This window comes from Pteropus medius, unplaced genomic scaffold, assembly GCF_902729225.1.
Source record: "Pteropus medius unplaced genomic scaffold, Ma_sr-lr_union100, whole genome shotgun sequence".
Lineage (NCBI taxonomy): Eukaryota > Metazoa > Chordata > Mammalia > Chiroptera > Pteropodidae > Pteropus > Pteropus medius.
Window position 1 is genome coordinate 1 of NW_024344443.1, and position 21,253 is coordinate 21,253.

The following is a 21,253-nucleotide window of genomic DNA, read 5'->3' on the forward strand; positions in this document are numbered from 1 at the left end:
AAGTTCCCAGAGAACCCTGTTCGTTCATATGTGGTCATAATTCAGCCTGTGTCACCCAGACGTTCGGAAATATGTGGTTGATACTGTTGTTTTTGGCAGGGGCCCAGTTAGGGTCCCCAGTCCCCACTGCAAGCGTCTTGGCTTTTTAGATCTGTCTTTTCCATGACATTATAACACTGTCCAGGAACAAGATGTCGTGTGTTCTCGATAACATCTGTGGGATCTCCTCTGTCTTTGAATGTCTTCTTGGCAGTACTTATTTTCCTAGGATTCTCTGACACATTAAATCTATATTTTACTCTAGTTTTGCCATTTCTCTCAACACGAGGATTGACACAAAAAGAACATTCCTGTGAATGAAGCTGTCACCCACTTCTAGAGGTCGCTCCTTCACTCCTGGCCTGAGGACCCCTCGTGACCTTTTACCAAATCTGCATTGGGCCTGATCAAGTTCCTGTGTTACGAGCTCCATGCATTTAATGGCGGTTGGGTTCATAAGGTATATGTGCAAAAGAATTGATTTTTTATTGAATATCATACCCAACAGAGAACCAGTGGGAGAAAAGATTTGGAAGTCGTGGGGATTCACTGGAGAAAGTGAGGACGTGGTGGGTCTGAAGCCAGGTCCATAATGGGGAGGGGTCTTCAAGTACAAGGAAAACAGGACCTCCCCAAGAGTGACATCTCACGAGAGAGAGAGAGAAACCCAGGTTCCTTAGGGTGTCAGGGCTCAGGGAAGAAGGAGGGTAACTTGGGCCGAGAGCAGGGGACATGCCAGGGCTTGGTAGAGGGCCACCTGGTTCTCCCGGGTCACTCGTGCTGGACTTCTGCTTTCCTCGCCAGCTTTGCCGGCAACTCTGAGGACTCTCGTGTGTCTGGTACAAAGTGATTCTGTTTGCACTGGAGACCAGCAGGAATAGGAAGTGTTTTCATTGACCTCATAAACATAGACCAAGGTGAGAACACGAAGCCACCAGGTTTAATAGTACATGTGACAGCAGAATCTTTAACCTGAGCTGGTGTTGGACACAGCTGGGGACAGAGCAGTGATTGGACAGACAGAGGTGTGCAGGGCAGAAGTTCAGCTCACTTCCTGCTGTGACGGGAGTTCTATGTGGCAGTGCGTTGTATTTAGTCATGTGAAAGTGATAATCAGCCTCCTCATCAGGCTGGGGCCCAGAGTTGGTCAAGAGAACACGAGTACAAAGCAGGAGTCAGAGATGAGGGCTGAACCCCTAAGAGTCAATCATCTCTGTCCTAGGTCACAAGGTAGGGGCTCTGTCTGGGAGCGATTGAGACCATTGCCATGGTGACCCCAATGTGTTCGCTGCATCTTGTGCAGGAGTAGGTGACCTTGTATCTGGGCTCATCAAGAACTTCAAAAGGGGGTGACATGGGCACCTAATTGGGACTTCTCATCCTGTTGTCCCACAGCCTGCCTCAAGCCTGGATGGTTGGAAAGCTCTGGTGAGGTCTGCAGGGACAGGAGGACACAGTTAGTGCCTGTGGGGTCAGGAGATCCAATCAAGGGAGTCACCATGGTCTGAACTGGTATCACTGTAAGGATCTGCCATCCATGGGCCAAGTTCACCCCCTTCCCTGGAGTGGACTCAGCATTTCCCAGCTGCAGTGAGGCACCCCAACACTTTCATATCCCATGAAGAAGGTTCTTGGCCTCAGGTCCCTAATCCCTTTTGTCAATCCTCCCTCTTCTGACATCATATCCAAAGTCTCAGGTCCCCAGTGAGGGTCCCAGGCCAGCTCTGTGCCTGGAGTACCTTCCGGGCCTGCATCCTCACATAGCACCCCACATCTCAGTGCCTCGTCTCTGGGACACTGGGATCCTCAACCCGCCGTGATCACAGGAGCCTGGGAGGAATGGGAAGGTACGTGCTGTGACCCCTGGAAGAGCAGAGTCCGTGCTGGGCAGGACGGTCCACCTTCTGGGGTGGTCCTCGCTCTGACGAACATGAAAGCGAGGAAAGGCTCATTTTCCTCATTGAGGAGAAAAAGGGCAGCTGCATAGACTCCGGTTATCTGTCCCCAGAGCAGCCGCCCCACGTCTAAGAACTTCTACTCTGTTTGAGAAAATCAGTCAATGTGTTGCCAACAAGGACAGATTTAGAGAGACGAGGACACTATCTAGACGAAGTTCCCTGGGGTGAGTCTCAGCCCTCACTTTTTGGTCAAACTCACAAAGAAGGCAGCTGTCTGGTCAGAGCAGTGGGATCTGCCCAGAGAAGCCCCATTGCACTGGAAACAACCAGTTTTTGTCTCACTTCCCCATGGGCCTGGAGCACTGTGTGAGCACTGAGACTGCTGTCATATGTCTGGCAGTAATAATCAGCCTCGTCCGCAGCCTGGAGCCCACTGATGGTCAGGGAGGCTGAGCTGCCAGACTTAGTGCCAGAGAATCGGTCGGGGACCCCTGAGGGTCGTTTGTTATTATCATAGATGAGGGTTTTGGGGGCTGTTCCTGGGAGCTGTTGGTACCAGCCCACGTAGTAACCCCCGATGTTGGAGCTGCTTCCAGTGCAGGAGATGGTGACACTCTGTCCCGGGGCCCCAGACACTGAGGACGGCTGGGTCAGCACAGACTGGGCCCAGGAGCCTGGAAGAGGGAGAGAAACAGAGATGGTGATGCTGGGGCTAGAGAAAGAGGTGGGAGCAGGGTCCTGTGTGTCTTCCCTTTATGTGTCCCCATATCCACTCACCTGTGCAGTGAGCGAGGAGGGTGAGCAGGAGAGGGGACCAGGCCATGGTGGAGATGATCACCGAGTCCTGTCCTCTGTGTCCCCACAGCTGAAGCAGAGCTTCCCCCAAGTCTCTCCCTCCCCTCTTCAAGCTCTGACAGTGGGAGGGTCCACTCATGCAAATGAGAACCCCAGCATTCTGATCCCTCACTGGGACCCTGGTCACGCCCCTCTGCCTGAGGGAATTAGGGCGTGGGCCAGGGTGGCTCTGTGTGAGGTGGGAAGGTCACAGCTGTGAGACCTGAACAGAAGGCAGCAGGCAGTGCCAGGTGGCTGTCCCAGCTCTGAATACACTTAGTTCAAGAGCAGGCCCTGAGCGCCCCCTGGTGTCCAGGTCCAACACACTATTGTGTGACTTGGTGCCCAGAGCCCTTCAGAGACAGCTCCTGCCTCCCCACTGCTCTGTTCCTTGTCCCCCTGCCTGAGGTCCACGATAGCTGTCACTTCATGTGGCCTCCCCACCATCTCAGCAAGTCTTCATGCTCTACTCAGACTACAGGGTTTGTCTGTCTCCAGCTTCCTGACTGTGAAGTTTGTTTTTTCTCGTTACTTCATTTGGAGCATATTCCCAAGTCTTCTCATTATTTTGACTTCCTATATTTTGTCCTAAGAATTAGATGAAATAGTTTCTCTCCTGATTTTGAAAATGTGGATGTGCGTAGAAGTGACCTCCGTGTGGACTGTGCTGGGTGGTGTGACAGGCTGGTTGGGGTCAGGGCAGACACTGTGTTCCCTGGGGTGCCAGCTGCCCTGCAGGAGTAGGCTGAGGGCAGATGTGTGTGCATGTGCAGTGGAGCTGTATGTTCCTGCTGGAGTGAATCCACGTGGGGTGTCCTGCAATGTGCCACGGAGGCCGTACATGCTGGAGAGAGCCCCTGGGTAGAGCGCCCACCTGTGCTTTCCAGGTGGAGAGGAGATGAAACAATGACCTCCCCTCCTCGTCTGACCCTGGAGCCCTCCCTCCACGCCCAGAGTTTCCCCAGCCCCACCTTCTCTGTGTGGGCCTCTCCTGCGCTGTGCAGAAGCTGTGCAGTCGGCCCTCAGCGTCTCTCAGGAAACTTGTCCTCAGTGTCGCTGAGCATTCACTGTGTCCTGGGAGGGGGTGAGCTCAGCGTCTTCCTTTGCCGCCATCCAGGACCCGTCCCTGTTAATAGATTGTTTAATAACGTTTGCATGATTATTTAATTTCTCATCATCTGTATTTGAGAGGCTCAATGCATGTCAGACAGAATGATCCATGTTAATTTCTGCTCTAATAACCAAATGCACCTCTGACAGGTTAGATGAAAAATAATCTATGTTTAAAGTGTGGACACCAATTCCAATGTGTGAAGGGTGGAGGTTTTGAGAAATTCGACCCCTACGATTCAACTGGATTCTGCGAGCATCTACCTGGCGATGGCATCCGGTTCCACAGTTAAAGAGTTCAGTCCCACCAGACTTCCCTCATCCCCCACAAGCCCACCCTCAACTTCAGAAGCCAGTCACAAGTCCAGGTTATTACGTTTGCTCCTGACTGACCAACTATAGATGGAAAGTCCAATGATACCTGCTCACTACCTTGGATCTGAGTCATTTGTTAGAGGAGCTCACGGAACTCAGAGAAGCTTTTTACTTGCTATCAGTTCATTATGAAAAAGATGCATAAGGTGGGGAAGGGGTGTGGCCCTCTCTAGGCACCAGACTCTCCAGCATTACTTGGGCATGGTTGATGTACACTGGCCATGGAAAGCCATTGATCTGTAGCCCCTCTATCCTACCCCATGGTCAGGGGACCATGACTGAGAGTTCTAACCATCTAAGCACACAGTTGGCCCTCCTGGCCACCTGCTCCTTCCCTCTGGTGAGTCCCAAAGTCCCCTTATTAACAAACAAAAGACTCCTTTCTAGCTCTGGTCACTTTGGAAATTCATGGATTTCAGGAGCTCTCTTCCAAAAATGGGATGAAGACCAAATATATATTTATTATGGTAAATCATAGTATCACATATGTGTATATGCTACATGCACATTTTTATATATTTATGCATATGCATATAAATACACATGGAAGACACATATATATGCATTTATGTAATTTTTGAGATTGATGGGAGGGACTAAAATTTATTGGAAAAGAAAATAGAAAAAGGATCATTAAAAAATCCAAAAACACCAAAGCATTACCTTTTGTAGATCACTATAAGTATTCATACTTGTTAGAAATGCAGTCTAAAGTATGACAAAGGACATAGCATTTGTTACATATTTCATCATGAATATGCTGAGAGGTCATCGAATTAGCAAGGACCCTGACGTCTGTCGTCCCTACACATTGTCTCTTGGCATTCTTGAGGCACCAAAGGTCACAATGCCTTTTGCCATGAAGAAGGTCCGGGTGGCAGTTAGGAGCCAGTGGTGAAGTGAGGATCGGGAAGCTGCACGTGGCAGAAGAACCAGGGACGGGGAGGAGCAGAGAGTGTCTCCCCTCCGCGTCGCGAGTGACCTGCTTGTCCCAGATGAGAGCTTCTTCGGCTGTGCTTTGACCCCCGAAGGCCCGCGCTGGCACCTGCTGCGCACCTGGGCTAGGGGCGGGTGAGGCCCATCGCGGGAACTCGCCCGTTTCACCCGTCGTGTGTCAGGGCCGCAGTGCTGCTCGCTCAGAGGTTCCTTCCGTGACTGTGGCATCTGACTGATGGCTCAGTAGCCTTCACATCTTTGTCGTCCAAGTCCACGTTCATGAACCCCACAGGCTCCGCAGAGGTCCCGGTCTCAGCCGAAATCCTCCCTGGTGGTGAGCAAATCTTCCTTCATCTCACATGGGTGCTATTTGCTCACATGCTGAGAACTTCAAGATTTGAGTCGATTTCATAATTGGTCTGGTATCTGATTGATATAAAAAGACCATTTCTCTAAAGAGACTCCCTCTCGTTCGGGTTCTTCCTCCACTACTGGTTCCGGCGCCCCCAGGGCCTGGTATTTCAAAAGTCCTTTGTCGTGATTCATTTCACTATTTCACTGGCAAACACTCCACGCACAGGCACCTATGCAGGACTTTCGGGTGTTGGCTGTACGATACTAGGGGTTGGGACCACAGGCTCTAGGCACGAAATAACTGAGGTTTATCTGATGCCATTCACAAGGATGGACCATGGAGGAAAAATAACTGGAGGAAAATGACATAAACCCAGCTCCCCTGAGGATTCTGAGCTCAGGGCATGACCAGCAAAACAAGGGCAGGATGAGGGGAGCTATGGGGTCTTGCAGAGGCATTTGGATCCCGAGGGGACACAGGCTGGACTCTGCCACTCTTGTCCAGCCCACATCATCCACACCCACCATGTATGTGAAACTAGTTTTGCTTCTGAGGTCAAATTGATGGTGTGTGTATGGGGAGACCAGTAAGAAAAGGGTTATTGTTATGGATTCCATTCTCTGCTGTTAGTTATAGGTGCCAGAGAATGACACAACCTGAGCTGGTACAGGTCAGAGGCAGGAACAGAGGAGGGACAGGATTGGAGGGCAGGTGTTCACCACACTTCAACATGGAGCAATAGCTTTTGGTGACATAAATGTTACAGCCAGGTGTGTGACAGTGATCATCAACCCTGTCCTCAGACTGGAGTCCAAGGGTTGTCAAGGAGAGCTGAGGATATCAGGATGGGACCCCGGATTGTCAATCAGAGCCCTCCGAAATCTCAATCCTAGGGGTTCTCCCTGGGAGCACTTGTGATGGGAACCCCCAATGTGTCTGCTGCTCCCTCTTCAGGAGAAGGTGAATTCTGCATCTGAGCCATCTCCACAGCTTCATGGAGTGAAGTGACTTTAATCAAACGTTCTGTTCCCTGATAGTCCTCAGGCATCCATCTACACCCTGGACTGTAGACAAGCTCCCATGGGAAAGGAGACGCGGGAGGGCACAGGCAGTCCCTATGGCCTCAGGAAAATCCATCATCACAGGCCCCATGGCACTGAGTGTTGTCAGCAAGGAAAGTCACATCCATGGGACCGACTTCACCCACTTTCCCTGGAGCAGGCTCTGGGTTCATCTACCACTTCAGGCCCCAGCTCCTCTCATGCCCAACCCCCTTCTCCCTGACTTCACACCTGAAAGCTTGGGCAGCTGACCCTGGGCCAGGGTAGCTCTGTGCCTGGAATTCCTCTCGAATCTCACATCTCAGATCTCTCCCTGGGACATAGGGCTCCGTGGCCACTTCTGAGCATAGGAACCTGGAAGGGATTAGAAGTCAGTGCTCTGCCTCATGGAAGAGCCGAGTCCATGCTGTGGAGGACGGTCCACTTGCTGGGGTGGTCCACGGCTCTGACCCCGAATTCTAGACAAGGTAGCTTTGCCTTTTCAAAGGGAAAAAAAGGCCAGTGCAACAGGCACTGATTTTTAAAACTTGAATCACCAGGCAAATTTTCTGTATCTTCATGAGATTTTTTCTTTGTTTTGTTTTTCTAGAAAGTTGAGACAACTTGACTATAAAAGTGGGAAGGACATTGTGATCCAGCATCGACTTAAATTGCAGTTAGTGCATATTGAACTTATTTTAAATGAGAGGAATGTCTTATCCCGAGGCCTTAACAGGCTGAGGTTTGTGTCTCACTTTCCTACCTGTGTATGTCACTGTGAGAGTGACTAATGTACCAGATCTGACAGCAATAGTCAGCCTCGTCCTCAGGCTCCAGCCCGGAGATGAGCAGAAGCCCTGTGTTGGCTGAGGCGTCTTTGGATCCAGAGAAGCGGCTGGGGACCCCGGAGACCTGGTCCTTATTGGAGTCTGAGTAGAAACTCAGGAGATACCGGGGAGGGCTCCCTGGCTTCTGCTGGAACCAGTTTATCCAGTGGCCACCAACAGTGAAGCCACTGCTCAGGGTGCAGGTGAGTCTGGCTGATGCTCCCGGAGAAGCAGAGAGGGAGGGCGGCTGAGACAGCACAGGCTGGGAGAGGGAACCTGCAAACACAGACAAACGTGGTCGCTGGCATAAGAAATCAGAGAAAATTTTGCAGGATTTTGAGCAAGAGGGTGGTGATGTTGGGGGTTACCCAGGATCCCCAAAACCTGTACCCACCTGTGCACTGAGAGAGGAGGACGAGGAGGACGGGGGTCCAGGCCATGGTGCACGCAGCCCCTGAGCCCACAGTGGGGCTGGGCTGCCCAGGCCTCCTTTTCTTCACTCTGTGCCAGACGAGGGGCTGTGCATGCAAATGTGTGTCCATCCAGTGACCGCCCAGCCCCTCCCTGAGCCCTGGTGCTGGAGCTCAGCTCACATCTAGACTGAGGAGGATGGAGATTGGCTTCACCCCTGGGAGAGCCCTGGGAGGAAGCACCTGCTGACACCACACAAAGGTCTCTTCTCAGGGGACTCTGCCAGGCCAGACGACACAGCTGATGAGTCCGCAACAATGAGCAAGAGTCCAACCCCTAGTCCTAGGCTCCTTTGAGTGAATGGTTCTCACTGAGCAGCTCTGTAGGAAACACAAGGCAGTCCCACAGTGCCCCCTTCTTCTCACAGGGCACACACATCCCAGTGACCCAAGGCCCTGAGAGCCTAGTTTGTTCTAGCTGTGGCATTGTCTATCCTCCCTGAACTGCAGCCGGGGCAGTGACTCCAGGAGTGATGGAGGATGGAATAGGAGGCAAGGGTATGAGTAAGAGCCATTGCTTATGTGGCTCCAGGGGGCCCAGATGCAGGAAAGTCACCCTTCAGTGAGGATACTGCTGACCAAGTGTAAAAATACAGGCAGTATTTTCCCAGCCTGCCTGGCCCTCACACTAAGCTCTCAGAACACGTCCCCCAGTGCCCCCTGCTGGCTCAGAACGTACAGCCTCCAGCCCATTTCCCATCTCCAGCACTTCTGGAAGGGCTTCTGATTTTTGCAGGAGGATCTTTCTGATGTCACTACCCAGGGCAGTAGAATGAGAAGGTCCCATCTGTGATGATGGGCCTAAGCCTTTAATTTTTCCAGGTCTCTAATGACCTCCAGAAGCCAAAGGAAATGCTGTGTTGTCAGATGTTTTGGGATTATTTGATACTTGACAGTGCTCTGCCTTGCCCCTGGTGTCATTACTGACACATGACCACCCTGAACCACCAGGTCAATGCCTAAATGTCCGCAGAGAACCCTGTTAGTTCACACCTGGTCGTAATTCCACCTGGGTCACCCTGACGTGTGGAAATATGTGGTTGGAGCTTTGCTGGTGTCGGGGTCCCGGCTGGTTCCCCAGTCCCCACTGCAGGCGTCGTGGCTTTTTCGGTCTGTGTTTTCCAGGACATAACACTGTCAGGAACAGAAATGTCTTGTGTTTTTGAGAACATCTGTGGTTCTCCTTATCCTTGAATGTTATTCTGGCAATAATTACTTCCTTTAAATCCTGTCATAGATTAAGTCTATATTTTAGTTTAGTTTTATTATATTGTCGTAAAGTGAATACTACATCAGAGGAGAGCTCCCCGCTTCTGGAAAGCCCCGGCTGTCCCCGAGTGAGGTGTGGGCGGGAAGACTGTGAGGAGACGAGATGCACAGTCATTTCTCACGTCCTCACATGATCAGATGAGGAGACACTCTGAGAAGAAAGAAACAAAAATCAGCCTAAAACGGGCACTGCTGGACGGATAGTAGTGGCTCTGGGTGGTCAAGGAGGTTGACTCTCATCCCTGGACCTGGAGCCCTGGGGGAGGACGGAGACCTGGGGTGTGGGGATCAGTGATGTCTGGCTTCATCCTCAAGTTGGAACAAGAGCTTCTGCTCTAGGTGACATGGAGACAACAAAGAGAACCAACATTGTGAGCATATGTGGTCGTATCAATGGGTCCACAGTTTTGATGAGATGCGCCTGTTGCCGATGTGTCAGAACGACAACATTCCAGCCACTGTTCTGGTTTTCCCAGAACAGTAGGTGCTGGCTTTCTGTCCTGCTCCCTGTCCCTGAAGGAGGCCGGATCCACAGGGAGAGAAGCAGAGACCTGTGGGCACAGGAAATGGTCCCCATGTAGTGGAGGGCGTGAGGTAGAGCTGGGGAGGATGCTCATGAGTGTTAATGTGGGTGAGGAAGATGGGAATCCAGGATGTGGTGTACATAATCCACAGTCTTGTTCTTTGGGCACCCGAGCTAAGGTCCCATTGCCTCACATTGCTTTCTCTGCTCCACATCCTCATGAGACTCTGTCTTTCTATCCCCTTCCTGGGTCCTCTTCTGGGGACCCATCTATGGTACGTGTTGGAGGAGGGCGAGTCTGTGTCCTGGGTCCACACAGACCCTGAAAGGGCCGAGTCTCAGGAAATGTAGGTCAGAGAATTTGAGATTCCCCAGCAGTCCTCGCTTCCCACGATATCCACACCCACAAGATCAGGTGAGAGACACCCCATGAGTGGCAGGGACGTCCCCACGGGCTTTCTGAGTGAGGCAGCTATCAGAGGACACTCATTATCTGAGAAGGGCCTTCAGATTGTCTTCCCAGGAACTATGGACACAGGTTCCATTTCTAAACCCCTGGAAAAGCAGAGCCTTTGTGGTCCTGATTCTCAGGTCACACGGTCATTCATTGGTTTGAGGTGATAATCACAACCATGTCACCACAGGTACACATTATAGGTGACAGCACAGCTTCCCCCCAGCGTGGCTGCACCCACACTTCCCATCACCCCTCAGGGCAGCGTCCAATCACCTGGTCTGTGCCTCCTCCAGGACAGGTCTCATGAAACTGGAGAAGGATTGTTTAATTATGTTTTTTTTTTGTACTATTTCCATTTCTTTCCTGAACTTTCCTACTTTATCCTTCATTGAGTGGACATTTTAAACTGATGACTTTGCAGGCAGTTTCTCATTCAGTTTGGGAAAAATTTATCATAACTACATTGTGTATGTCAACCCACAAACTACTAAGATCTAATCAATTTTACTTCATTGTCTCACAATAGTTTGTAATTTTTAGTATTCAAGGTTTTTATATTTTCTCAGATTTATCTCTAATATTTCATATTGATGTTTTAAATGGTATTATTTTTTTAATTTGTATAATTCACTCATAGTATATAGAATAAACTTCATTTCCACTTGATGGTTGTATCATGGAATTAATTTGAAGCACTCACACCAGAAGCAAATCTTAGTCACTCCTGGACTCTGAACAGGGCAAGACCAGAATCAACCGGATTTGACATCCTCAGCTGTGTCTACCAGGAGATATTTATCTCTGAGTAAGGATTTTTTGCCTGTGAAAACATGAACACCGTGAGAATACATGGACAACAAATCAATCTAAAAGTTGTACTGAAGACAAGGATGTGACATTGTCAGGACGACTGGTCCAAGGAGAGCAGGTGCTGCATGAGATCTGACAACACAAGTCACCAAGGAGCTGGACTTGGTCACAGACACCAGCAGGGGTGACTGCAACAGGCCTGGAGAGCACAGAGGTTTTTGTCTCACTTCCTTCTGGGACTGTAACACTGTGTGAGTCTTAGAGTTGCTGTCCCATGTGCTACAGTAATAGTCGGCCTCGTCCTCAGGCTGGAGCCCAGAGATGAGCAAATACGCTGTATTGGCCGAGGTGTCTTTGGATCCGGAGACTCGACTGGGGACCCCAGGTCCCAGCTTCTTGTCTGAGTCTGAGTAGTAATACAGGAACAACCGGGGAGGGCCCTCTGGCTTCTGCTGGTACCAGTATATGTTCTTACTACCAACACGGAGGTCACTGCTCAGGGTGCAGGAGAGTCTGGCTGATGCTCCCGGAGATGCAGAGAGGGAGGGCGGCTGAGTCAGCGCAGGCTGGGAGAGAGAACCTGCAAACACAGACACATCAGATGAACAGACAGGTCAGAGTGCAGTGGCCCTGGGTCTCTGGGGCCTGTCGCTACCTGTGCACTGAGAGAGGAGCACGAGGAGGACAGGGGTCCAGGCCATGGTGCACGCAGCTCCTTCTGAGGCCACAGAGCTGTGGCTGGACTGCCCAGGACTCTCTTATCCCCTCCCAGCTGGCCTCTCAGAGGAGGGGCTGCTCATGCAAATGTGTCCCCCCCAAGGCCTTGCCCTCTTGTGTAGTGATAGGCAGTGTCTGGGGCTCCTGCATGCAGCGGCGGCCCCATGCACCAGTTTCCACTGTGCGTGGGGCTGGGAGGAAGCAGCTGCCGGGACCACGTGCAGGGAACTTGGCCAGGCCCAGAAAGGACATAACTCAGTCCCTGCAGAAAGCAAAGTGTCTAGCTCTGGGGCCTCCTGTCAGTACAGAGCTAGCTGCCCAGCCAGGAGCACATGTCCTGCAGTAAGTGCCAGAGTTGGTCTCCCCAAGCCTCTTGCTGGTCTCCAGGCAAACCTCTCCTCTTTCCCGCTGCACCAATGTCTCAACGTCAGCAATTTCCTGACTCCCGCTTCCAACACGTGAGAGTCATCCTTCCAGGAGAGAATGCACGTGTGATCCTGGTGTGACTGTCACGGGTCCCGTTTTCTTCTGCAGGCGGTGTTCCAGCAGGGGCACACGTACATGCTGACCCAGGAGAGTGTGAGAGCTGCTGTGGAGCCACAGACACCAGACAGGGAGCAGAGAGCAGAGTAGATCTGTCCCCATGGGGCCTCAGAGGAGTGGACTTGCTCCAGGTGATGAGTGTGCAGAGGAGTCACTGAGGGGAACGGGCAATCACAGAGGACACAGAAGGTGAGGAATGTGGGCCCTTCCAGGACACAGAGGAGGTGACACTGCACATCACGAGGCTGCTGAGGGGCGTGGGGACTTAGCGGTGCTGGGTGTCCAACGGGGACCACTGCAGGTGAACCCCGATACTTCGCCCTCTGTGCCGAGACATTTACATCCCGGCTGTGCCCGTCATTAGTGTCGCAGGGTAGACACCTAGCACTGCGGCAGGTTCTAGGACAGAATTTAGGACAGAGAGACTCACAGGCAGCTGAAGGAACGTGACAGCAGAGGACATAGAGAGGGGTGGAAGGACAGGAGCTCCTACGTAGGACGTAGGGAGGTGATTTACTGAACCCCAGGCAGTAGGTTAAAACTCAGATGTCTGACAGTTTAAAAAAATCTTTCAGCTCCAAACGAGTTACTTATGTTTCGTCCCTAGTAAATCAACTCCACCACACTTGTAACTTTTACTGATGGGACAGTGACTCTCTTACGCTACATTTTTATTTATTCAGGATCGAAGCGCCCACAGAGATGAGCACAATATTCTAACTCTTTCTCTCCTCACTCTAGGCCAGTTCGTTTCTTATTATTTTGGCAGCATCTGGTTTCCTGTATAAGATGATTCTCTAATTTGTCATCATAATCTACTAATCGTAATTTGTTACATATCCCCTATGTTATGATTCTTAGCACATAAAATATTCTACCATCCAGAAGTTAAATTGCAGACATCATGTTGAATACTGGTCACAGCCCTGAGTGAAAATCTGGTCCTCTTTTCTGGACCTTTGTCTTTGTGTCCAGGGACATAGAGACCCCAAAGATCCATCCCATTTCTCCCGACACCCTTGGCTGAGGGACAAGGTCCGGTCCGTCTTCCATTAGAGTCACCCTGTGTTAACTCTACCTGTGTCCCTAAGCCCAAGACAAATGTCTGTGTTGGAGAAAAATTCCCTTCTTGGTGGGGAGACTGACTGCCAGGTGGCCCAGCATGGTGACCATCCCCGTGTGGTGTTTGTGTCAAGTGTGCAAACCTTTCTGTGATGGCACATGAGTCCCACACTCCCCAGTGGTCCCCAGAGCAGTACACTGCATGGTGACAGGCTGCTCCTGTCATGAGGACAGTGGCCTGCAGGGGGCGAGCTTTGTCTCTTCCTTTATAAAATTAGAACCATAAGATGATTGATCATAACGGTTACCAGCACCTCAGAGATCCAATCTGCTCTTCAACCAATATCCCCCAGCATACCTAAGGATGCAGGATTCTGTGATAGTCAAGATCATCTTATCACCATATGGTCAGTGATAATTCCAACCAGACAGACTGTCCCCAACCCAGGAAAGGGGTCTCCCTTCCACAGAAAGTCAGCTGGTCCAAACTTGCAAAACCCCAGATTTAGGAGGGGTGGTTATCCTCATTAGCACCACCTCCAAATGCAAACACCATAATAACGTCAGGTGGTGTCCTCACCCATCAGGTAAATTGAAGAAACTTACACGAATGGGCCTGGCACATCCACAGCTGTTAGACCCTCTCCTGAGCCTTATGAGAAGCAGATGTGGGCTTGGCCAGGATGGCCGAGAGTCCACAGCAGGATCGACCTGGGGTCATGCTTCTGGGGAAGCGGCCCCAGCTGTAATTACACTCAGTCTGTAATAATAAAGTGGATGAGAGGCCGCACAGGGAGACGTATCGGCGGAGATTCAGCAGTGGCTCAGTGGAGATGCATGGCCGTGACAGGAATTGTGTTCATGGTCCCTGGTCACTCGGGGGAGTTAGGAGGAACAGATGGCTGTCCAGGCCACCTCAGGCCAGGTCACCCTGAGGGAGACTTTGGCGTCACCTACAGATGGCTGCTTCCTCCTAAATTGGATTCGACAGCAGTACAAAGGGCCGACCCAGTGCTAGGGGATGGCAAAGAGAAACAAGGACAGTGCTCCCGATGAGACGCCTTCAGAAACCCCTGAGCCCCTCGCTATGCAGAGGGAAGGGTGAGGACAGGAGCACCGTGGGCCAGGCATGGAGTGTCCCCGGAGCTGGGTTTCTGAGACACTAGGATGGGGACGGAACTCCGGCACAACACGGTGATTCTCCTCCAATGCTTTCGTGGGATGAATGTTCCCCATCTGAGTGTCTCTAAACTCCGAGTGTTCCCAGCCTCCAGGACAATGTGGCATGAGCCTAAGATCACCACGGATGAGAAGGAGGTGGCTCTTATAAAACCAGCCTCAGTGCTGAGGGAGCCTGACCATGATGTCCCGATGGTCACAGGGAGGTCACACCCAGTCACATCTCACTGTGAAGCATCTGTTGGCTCAGCATTGCTGGAGCCACAGAGACCTGCTTCCTCTGAGCCCCAGGAGACAAAGAGCAGTCCCCAGAGACAGGCCACATGAGCAGGTGTGGGGGGAAGATGCCTTCACTCTTGGAGCTGGTCCCTGGGAGAACGGCCTGGCGTGCTGGACCCAGTGAACAACTAGAAGCTCTCAGATGACCCACAGCTCTGAGTCAGGCCTAGACTCTGGGCTGGGAGTGGGTGGAGTCAACCACTTCCTTCCTCGGTGATGAACCCCTAGGAAGGGTACGTGGCCCGAAGACCTGACGTGTGTCTTTGTACACGTGATCAGATTGAGAGGACAGTAGCGGTGGATCAGATGAGCTGTTTGACAAAGGAGAATGAGAGACATCTGCACACGCATGGGTCCCAGGGAAAATGGTGCTGAATGAAGACGTGACAACGACTGTCACCTCTGAGTTAGACACGGCCCCAGGCAAGGCAGAGACGACCGACACAGGCAGGGAGAGCACAGGGAGGTTTCAGGATCATTTCCCTGCGACTCAACAGCACTGTGTAACATTTAGTGTTGTCGTGCCATGTAGCACAGTAATAGTCGGCCTCGTCCTCAGGCTGCAGCCCGGAGATGAGCAGAAGCCCTGCGTTGGCCGAGGCATCTTTGGATCCAGAGAAACAGCTGGGGCCCCCGGAGCCCTGGTGCTTCTCAGAGTCTGATTTAAACTGTAGGAGATACCGGAGAGGGCTCCCTGGCTTCTGTTGGTACCAGCATATACAGTAGCCACCAACACTGAATCCACTACTCAGAGTGCCAGTGAGTCTGGCTGATGCTCCAGAGATGCAGAGAGGGAGGGCAGCTGAGTCAGCACAGGCTGGGAGAAGGAACCTACAAACACAGACGACAAACATGGTCACTCGCAGAAGAGACCAGAGAATATTTATCATTAATTTGAGCATGAGGGCAGCGATGTTGGGGGATGCCCAGGGTCTCTTAGATCAGTCCCTCCCTGTGCACTGAGAAAGGAGCACGAGGAGGACGGGGGTCCAGGCCATGGTGCACGCAGCCCGTGAGCCCACAGTGGGGCTGGGCTGCCCCAGGCCTCCTTTTGTTCTCCACCCTCTGCCAGAGGACGGGCTGTGCATGCAAATATGTGTCCATCCAGTGACCGCCCAGCCCCTCCCTGAGTCCTGGGGTTGGAGTTCAGCTCACGGCGAGACTGAGAAGGATGGAGGTTGGCTTCACCCCGTGGGAGGAAGCACCTGCTGACACCACACAAAAGTCCCCTCCTCAGGGGACTCTGCCAGGCCAGAGAGGACACAGCTGCTGAGTCTCATGAGGAAGCACAGAGAACAGCCCCCAGACCCAGGCTCCTTTGAGTGAATGGTCCTCACAGAGCGGCTGTGTAGGGAGCACAGGGCAGTCCCAAAGCGCCCCCTTCTGTTGTCAGGACACACATCTCCCCGTGGCCTAGAGTCCTGAGAGCTCAGCTGGTTTGTGCAGCTCACCTGTCACTGCCTCTGTTCACGCATCCTTGGTCTGGTCCCTAGATGCTGCGATCCTCATACACTGTGTCGATATTGTAGTTTATTACTCCCAGAGTAAGGTCCATGAGACTTGCCAACATGTACATATATAACTATTTAAAGTGTCAGAGCACTTAGTGTACATTCTAGAAGAAGCTAAATGACCCAGGTGTGCGTCAGGTCCAGTGTCAGAGCCGAGGGGACAGTTGATGGTTAGAAAGGCTTTAGGGACTCTCCAGGGAAATGGAATAGAAAAGAATTTTTCAGGAAAACACTCAGTGGCATTTTCAAAAGAGGACTGTTCTGCAAACATTTCAGAATCATGTCATGTTTGAACTGTTTCATAGAGATTCCATTTGAATTATTGCTTGGTATAATAATAATAATAATAATAATAATAATAATAATAATAATAATGGCTTAGGCTTCACCTTTACCTGTGGAAAGTGTAACACTCTATTTTAGAAACTGACTCACATGGTAGTTTTCAGGATCTTTACTTCACAGGTTTGTTGTCAGGATTTTGTCTTAGGTGTCATACAACTGGCTTACATTTTAAATAAACCTTTCCCCTCGCTAGACTCTCTCCCTCAGGGCCTTATTTTACTAAAAAGCTAAATGGGAGATTGTGATGTGTTTGCAGATGGGGTGAATGTGTGTGAATCGCATAAAGAAACCATCACGTCCTTTGGGAGCGAGACGACATCTGATGCCAGCTCCCAGGACACAGAAGAGGAAGGTGACGGTGATAGCACCCCCTGTGATCAGGATACTGTGCGGTGGGGATTCTCAGCAATGACCCCAAGGTGACCTGAGAGGGCAGAGTCTCAGGGATGGGAGCAGAAGGGACCTGGACTGAGGTGTAGGGGTGAGAGGTTCATGAGCTGGGCCTTTGGAACATTCCTCGAATGCATTAAATCAAGGAGAAGCACCCGGGTCATGGGGGCAGTGGCACTAGAGTGGTCTCTTGAGACTACGTCACTCTTCTGACTCTGCCAGGGAACAGACAACCCTGAAGATAATTTTTGCAGCTTTCTACATGTCCTGAGACAGTCAATTTTAGATTGACGCCCACAGATAGAAGTGGGTGCGATGTTACCTGAAATTGATCTTTTATAAGATATTAAAAAGCTCATGGAAGCAAAAGTGTGGTTTTATGTGATAGCAGCCACCTGGCCTATGTCCCGTGCCCAGGTCCCAGAATCCACAGGACAACACCCAATAAGTACTAACAATCAGGGTGGAGGGTAGAGTGAGGCGCATGATGGGGATGAATTAGGAAAACCTTTTGTGCTTCTCCCCTCCCACCTGGACCCCGAATCCCCCAGCGATGTGGTTGGCATGCAATCGACCAATTTCCAAGTCCAGGGTCGGTGCCTGTGTTGTCTAAATCAAATCAGACCATCCTGTCCCTGTTTGCCACGGTGGTGTCGGGGGAGACAGTGTGAGTGATCAGGTCTGGTCATCCTGAAAGTCGGGGTACCTGACCAATGGGCCAGGGAGGGTGAATATCTAATTCCGGAGGTTTGCTGTGTGGATGAATGCCTGGGATCACAGAGACATTCTGTCCCCAGATGGGAAATCAGTCCGGGACACTATATTCTGGCTTGTGTGTCCGCTCTCTTCAATAAGAGTGTGTCAGCTCCCTGAGCATGGGGACACTTCCTGTTTGTCTGTAGTGTATTCTGAACCCTTAGACCCAAGTCAGGCACATAGTAAGTATTCAGGAAAGGGTGTGGATACACATCAAATGGACCGGAGACTCCCCTGAGTCAGACGCAGCTGCATTCTGTGTCTTGGGTTTTATTTTGACAATTGATACGGACTGAACTGTGTCCTCTCAAAATCCTACGTGGAATCCAAACTCCCAATGTGACTGTTTCTGGAGATTGGGCCTCTTAGGAGGTAAGTGAGGTGATCGAGGTCATAAGTGGTGTTCTAATTAGTGGGGTTGGTGTCTATTTAAGAAAAGGAGGACAAATCAGAAGTGAGTGCACAGAAAATGTCTTGTGGGGACAGTAGAATGCAGCTGTCTGCCAGCCAACGAGCGAAGTCTCAGGAGAAACCCACCTGCCCACACCTCCATCTTGGACATCCCACCCTCACACCTGTGAGAACACACTTTTCTGCTGGTTCAGCCTCCCAGTCTGTGGATTACGCTTCAGCAGCCCTGGCGCCAGCACAGCCCTCATGGACTCTGTCACCCGGCAGCCTGCACCACATCTAAGAATTTCTGCTCTGTTCGAGACAACCAGTCACTGTGTTGCCAATAAGGACAGGCTTTGGGGATAGACTGAGAGAGGACGAGGACACATTAGACAAAGTTCCCTGAGGTGGATCTCAGACCTCACTTTAGGTCAAACAAAGAAGGCGGCTGTCTGGTCAGAGCAGTGGGGTCGGCTCAGGGAAGCCCCACTGCACAGGAAACAGCAGGTTCTTGTCTCACTTCCCCACAGGCCTGGAGCACTGTGTGAGCATTGAGACTGTCATCATATGCCTGGCAGTAATAATCGGCCTCATCTTCGACCTGGAGCCCACTGATGGTGAGCGAGGCTGAGTTGCCAGACTCGGAGCCAGAGAATCTGTCGGGGACACCCGACTCTCGAACGATATTACCATAGATGAGGAGTTTGGGGGCCGCTCCCGGGAGCTGTTGGTACCAGCCCACATAGTTACCACCCCCGATGTTGGAGCTGCTTCCAGTGCAGGAGATGGTGACACTCTGTCCTGGGGCCCCAGACACTGAGGACGGCTGGGTCAGCACAGACTGGGCCCAGGAGCCTGGAAGAGGGAGAGACAGAGATGTGGTGATGCTGGGGCTAGAGACAGAGGTGGGAGCAGGGTCCTGTGTCTTCCTTGTATGTGTCCCCATATCCACTCACCTGTGCAGTGAGCGAGGAGGGTGAGGAGGAGAGGGGACCAGGCCATGGTGGAGATGATCACCGCGTCCTGCCCTCTGTGTCCCCACAGCTGAAGCAGAACTTCCCCCACGTCTCCCCCTCCCCTCTTCAAGCTCTGACAGAGGGAGGGTCCACTCATGCAAATGAGACCCCCAGCATTCTGATCCCTCACTGGATCCTGGTCAGGCCCCTCTGCCTGAGGAAATTAGGGTGTGGGCCAGAGCGGCTCTGTGTGGGGTGGGGAGGTCACAGCTGTGAGACCTGAACAGAAGGCAGCAGGCAGTGCCAGGTGGCTGGTCCCAGCTCTGAATACACTTAGTTCAAGAGCAGGCCTTGACCGCCCCCTGGTGTCCAGGTCCAACACACTATTGTTTGTCCCATCTGTGCCTGTCATCAGTGCTGCACCTTAGAGATTATGCTCTGCAGGAATTTCTAGCACAGATCTTAGGACAGAACTTGACAGGAGTGCTTGATGGCTCATGTCCTGCCTTTTACCAGGACTACCAGTACCCTTATTACCATGACAAAGATCTGAAGAATGAAGAGATTGGCATGGAGCACCACGGGGGAAAGCGGTGTAGGAGTCACAGTCACAGTCATGGCCGGATGGGGCATAAGGCCCTCCTTCCATCCCTCGTCACCATCGCCCAGCCCTGGGGTCTAAGCCTGAAGGAAAACAGAGCTCGGATTCACAAGCCAACTCTTGGGACACACGGGAAGGCTGCCGTTAATACTATGGCCAAGGAGGAGGCCTTGCATGTACCTGGGTGGGAAATGGCAGGATAAGGCAAACCAGGGGGACAGGGAGATGTCCTCAGGAGGTGCACACCTCCCTGTACCCCAAGGGTTAGGAGGCACAGAACACTCCAGTTGCCTCTCCCCACCTCATAATGTAATAACTTTGTATTTCGGGGTGGGAGATTCACGATGACATTAAAGTGAGCGGCAAATGAAATTAGATGTGCAAGGTATAAAAACCAAATTAGGGTTCTTCATGTTCTGTCAGAATGAAATATTAGTTTTCTACCCATTAAGACAGAAACAAAACCCAAAAAATTCTGCAAAAGCAAAAAAGAAAGAACTTGGACGAGATCTAGCAAGGTGTCGTTTCAGGTGGCTGGAGGAATTTGACAGCAAAGGGCACAGGGATGGTGTGGAATGGCATGTGCCCTGAGGTGGGACACAGGGAGTTAACCTACTGACCCCAGGCATGGGGAGAGGGTGGGACAGTCTGAAGAGCCAGGTGGATTGAGGTTGAGTCAGGGAGAGGTGGGGATGCCCCTGACACAGGCGAGGTCAGGTGGGGAGAGGTGCGATGGCTGTGTGATGGATTTGTGCTACATTTGTCACATTGAAGTCCTGGATAAAAGTATAGAGACTTGTGAGAAAAATGCGGAGACAATCGGGGAATGATTTGCCTCCTCTATGGAAGAATGCAGGTGTTAAAAGTAACCACTTGCCTGGGGACTTAGGATGCCTCATTCATTCATTTCATTCATTACCGCATTTTCTCTGCTTAAAAGTAAGCGATGGCTCACATAGATAATGAAGCAATGACAGACACTAGGAATATGAGGGAGGGGCCGGACAGGCCCTGGATCTTCCCACGGGCGCTCTCTCCCTGGCAGGAGGCCCCGCATCTCTCAGGCTGAAGGCAGAGCCAGGAGCATGGGCACAGCTGACTCTCTCCCAGGTTCAGGCCCTATCCTGGCCAAGTACCATGTGGCCTGGGTGACGAGGGACATGTCTTCAGTGGTAACTATTTACTGAGTACCCCCTGGTTTTGGGTACGGGGCTTGGCTGGGGAACCCAGGCTGAGCTAGACGACCTCATCCCGGCCTCATGGAGCTGACCCTGAAGAAGTAGCATAAGGGTGGGAGGTGAACAGGGCCTCACCTGCAGCACCGGATGCTGGGACACCAGAGAGGCCACAGTCATCCTTTATCCGAGTTCTGGGAAGGGATAGTGGGGGAGCAGGAATAAGAGACAACATGAGAGTAGAGGGGACCCGGACGTGACACAAATGTCTCTAGGGTTTAGGTGAAGTCCACAAAGTGATACAAACAGAGGAAGACAGAGGTGAATCACGTGACCCAGGAGGAGCAGACGACCAGCAACAATAGGATTAAAATTCAGAAAAACCAGAGTCTGGCCAGGCAAG

At 51.6% G+C, this 21,253-nt stretch overlaps 4 gene segments (V, D, J or C); all 4 read right to left on the minus strand.

Moving 5' to 3' along the window:
• Nucleotides 1-2,279: 2,279 nt before the first annotated feature.
• LOC120610794 (immunoglobulin lambda variable 1-40-like) lies at nt 2,280-2,869 on the minus strand (the record flags this gene model as incomplete). The annotated part of the segment is given in 2 exon segments: nt 2,280-2,611; nt 2,715-2,869. Coding segments are annotated over 2 exon segments (378 nt in total), but the record flags the coding sequence as incomplete, so codon positions are not given.
• Nucleotides 2,870-7,346: 4,477 nt separating this feature from the next.
• Nucleotides 7,347-7,854, minus strand: LOC120610791 (probable non-functional immunoglobulin lambda variable 5-48). The segment is given in 2 exon segments: nt 7,347-7,690; nt 7,809-7,854. Coding segments are annotated over 2 exon segments (390 nt in total).
• A 1,044-nt stretch (nt 7,855-8,898) lies between these two features.
• On the minus strand, nt 8,899-11,650 carry LOC120610792 (probable non-functional immunoglobulin lambda variable 11-55). The segment is given in 3 exon segments: nt 8,899-9,018; nt 11,171-11,523; nt 11,599-11,650. Coding segments are annotated over 3 exon segments (519 nt in total).
• Nucleotides 11,651-18,578: 6,928 nt separating this feature from the next.
• Nucleotides 18,579-19,206, minus strand: LOC120610789 (immunoglobulin lambda variable 1-40-like). The segment is given in 2 exon segments: nt 18,579-18,973; nt 19,075-19,206. Coding segments are annotated over 2 exon segments (426 nt in total).
• Between the last annotated feature and the right edge of the window lie 2,047 nt (nt 19,207-21,253).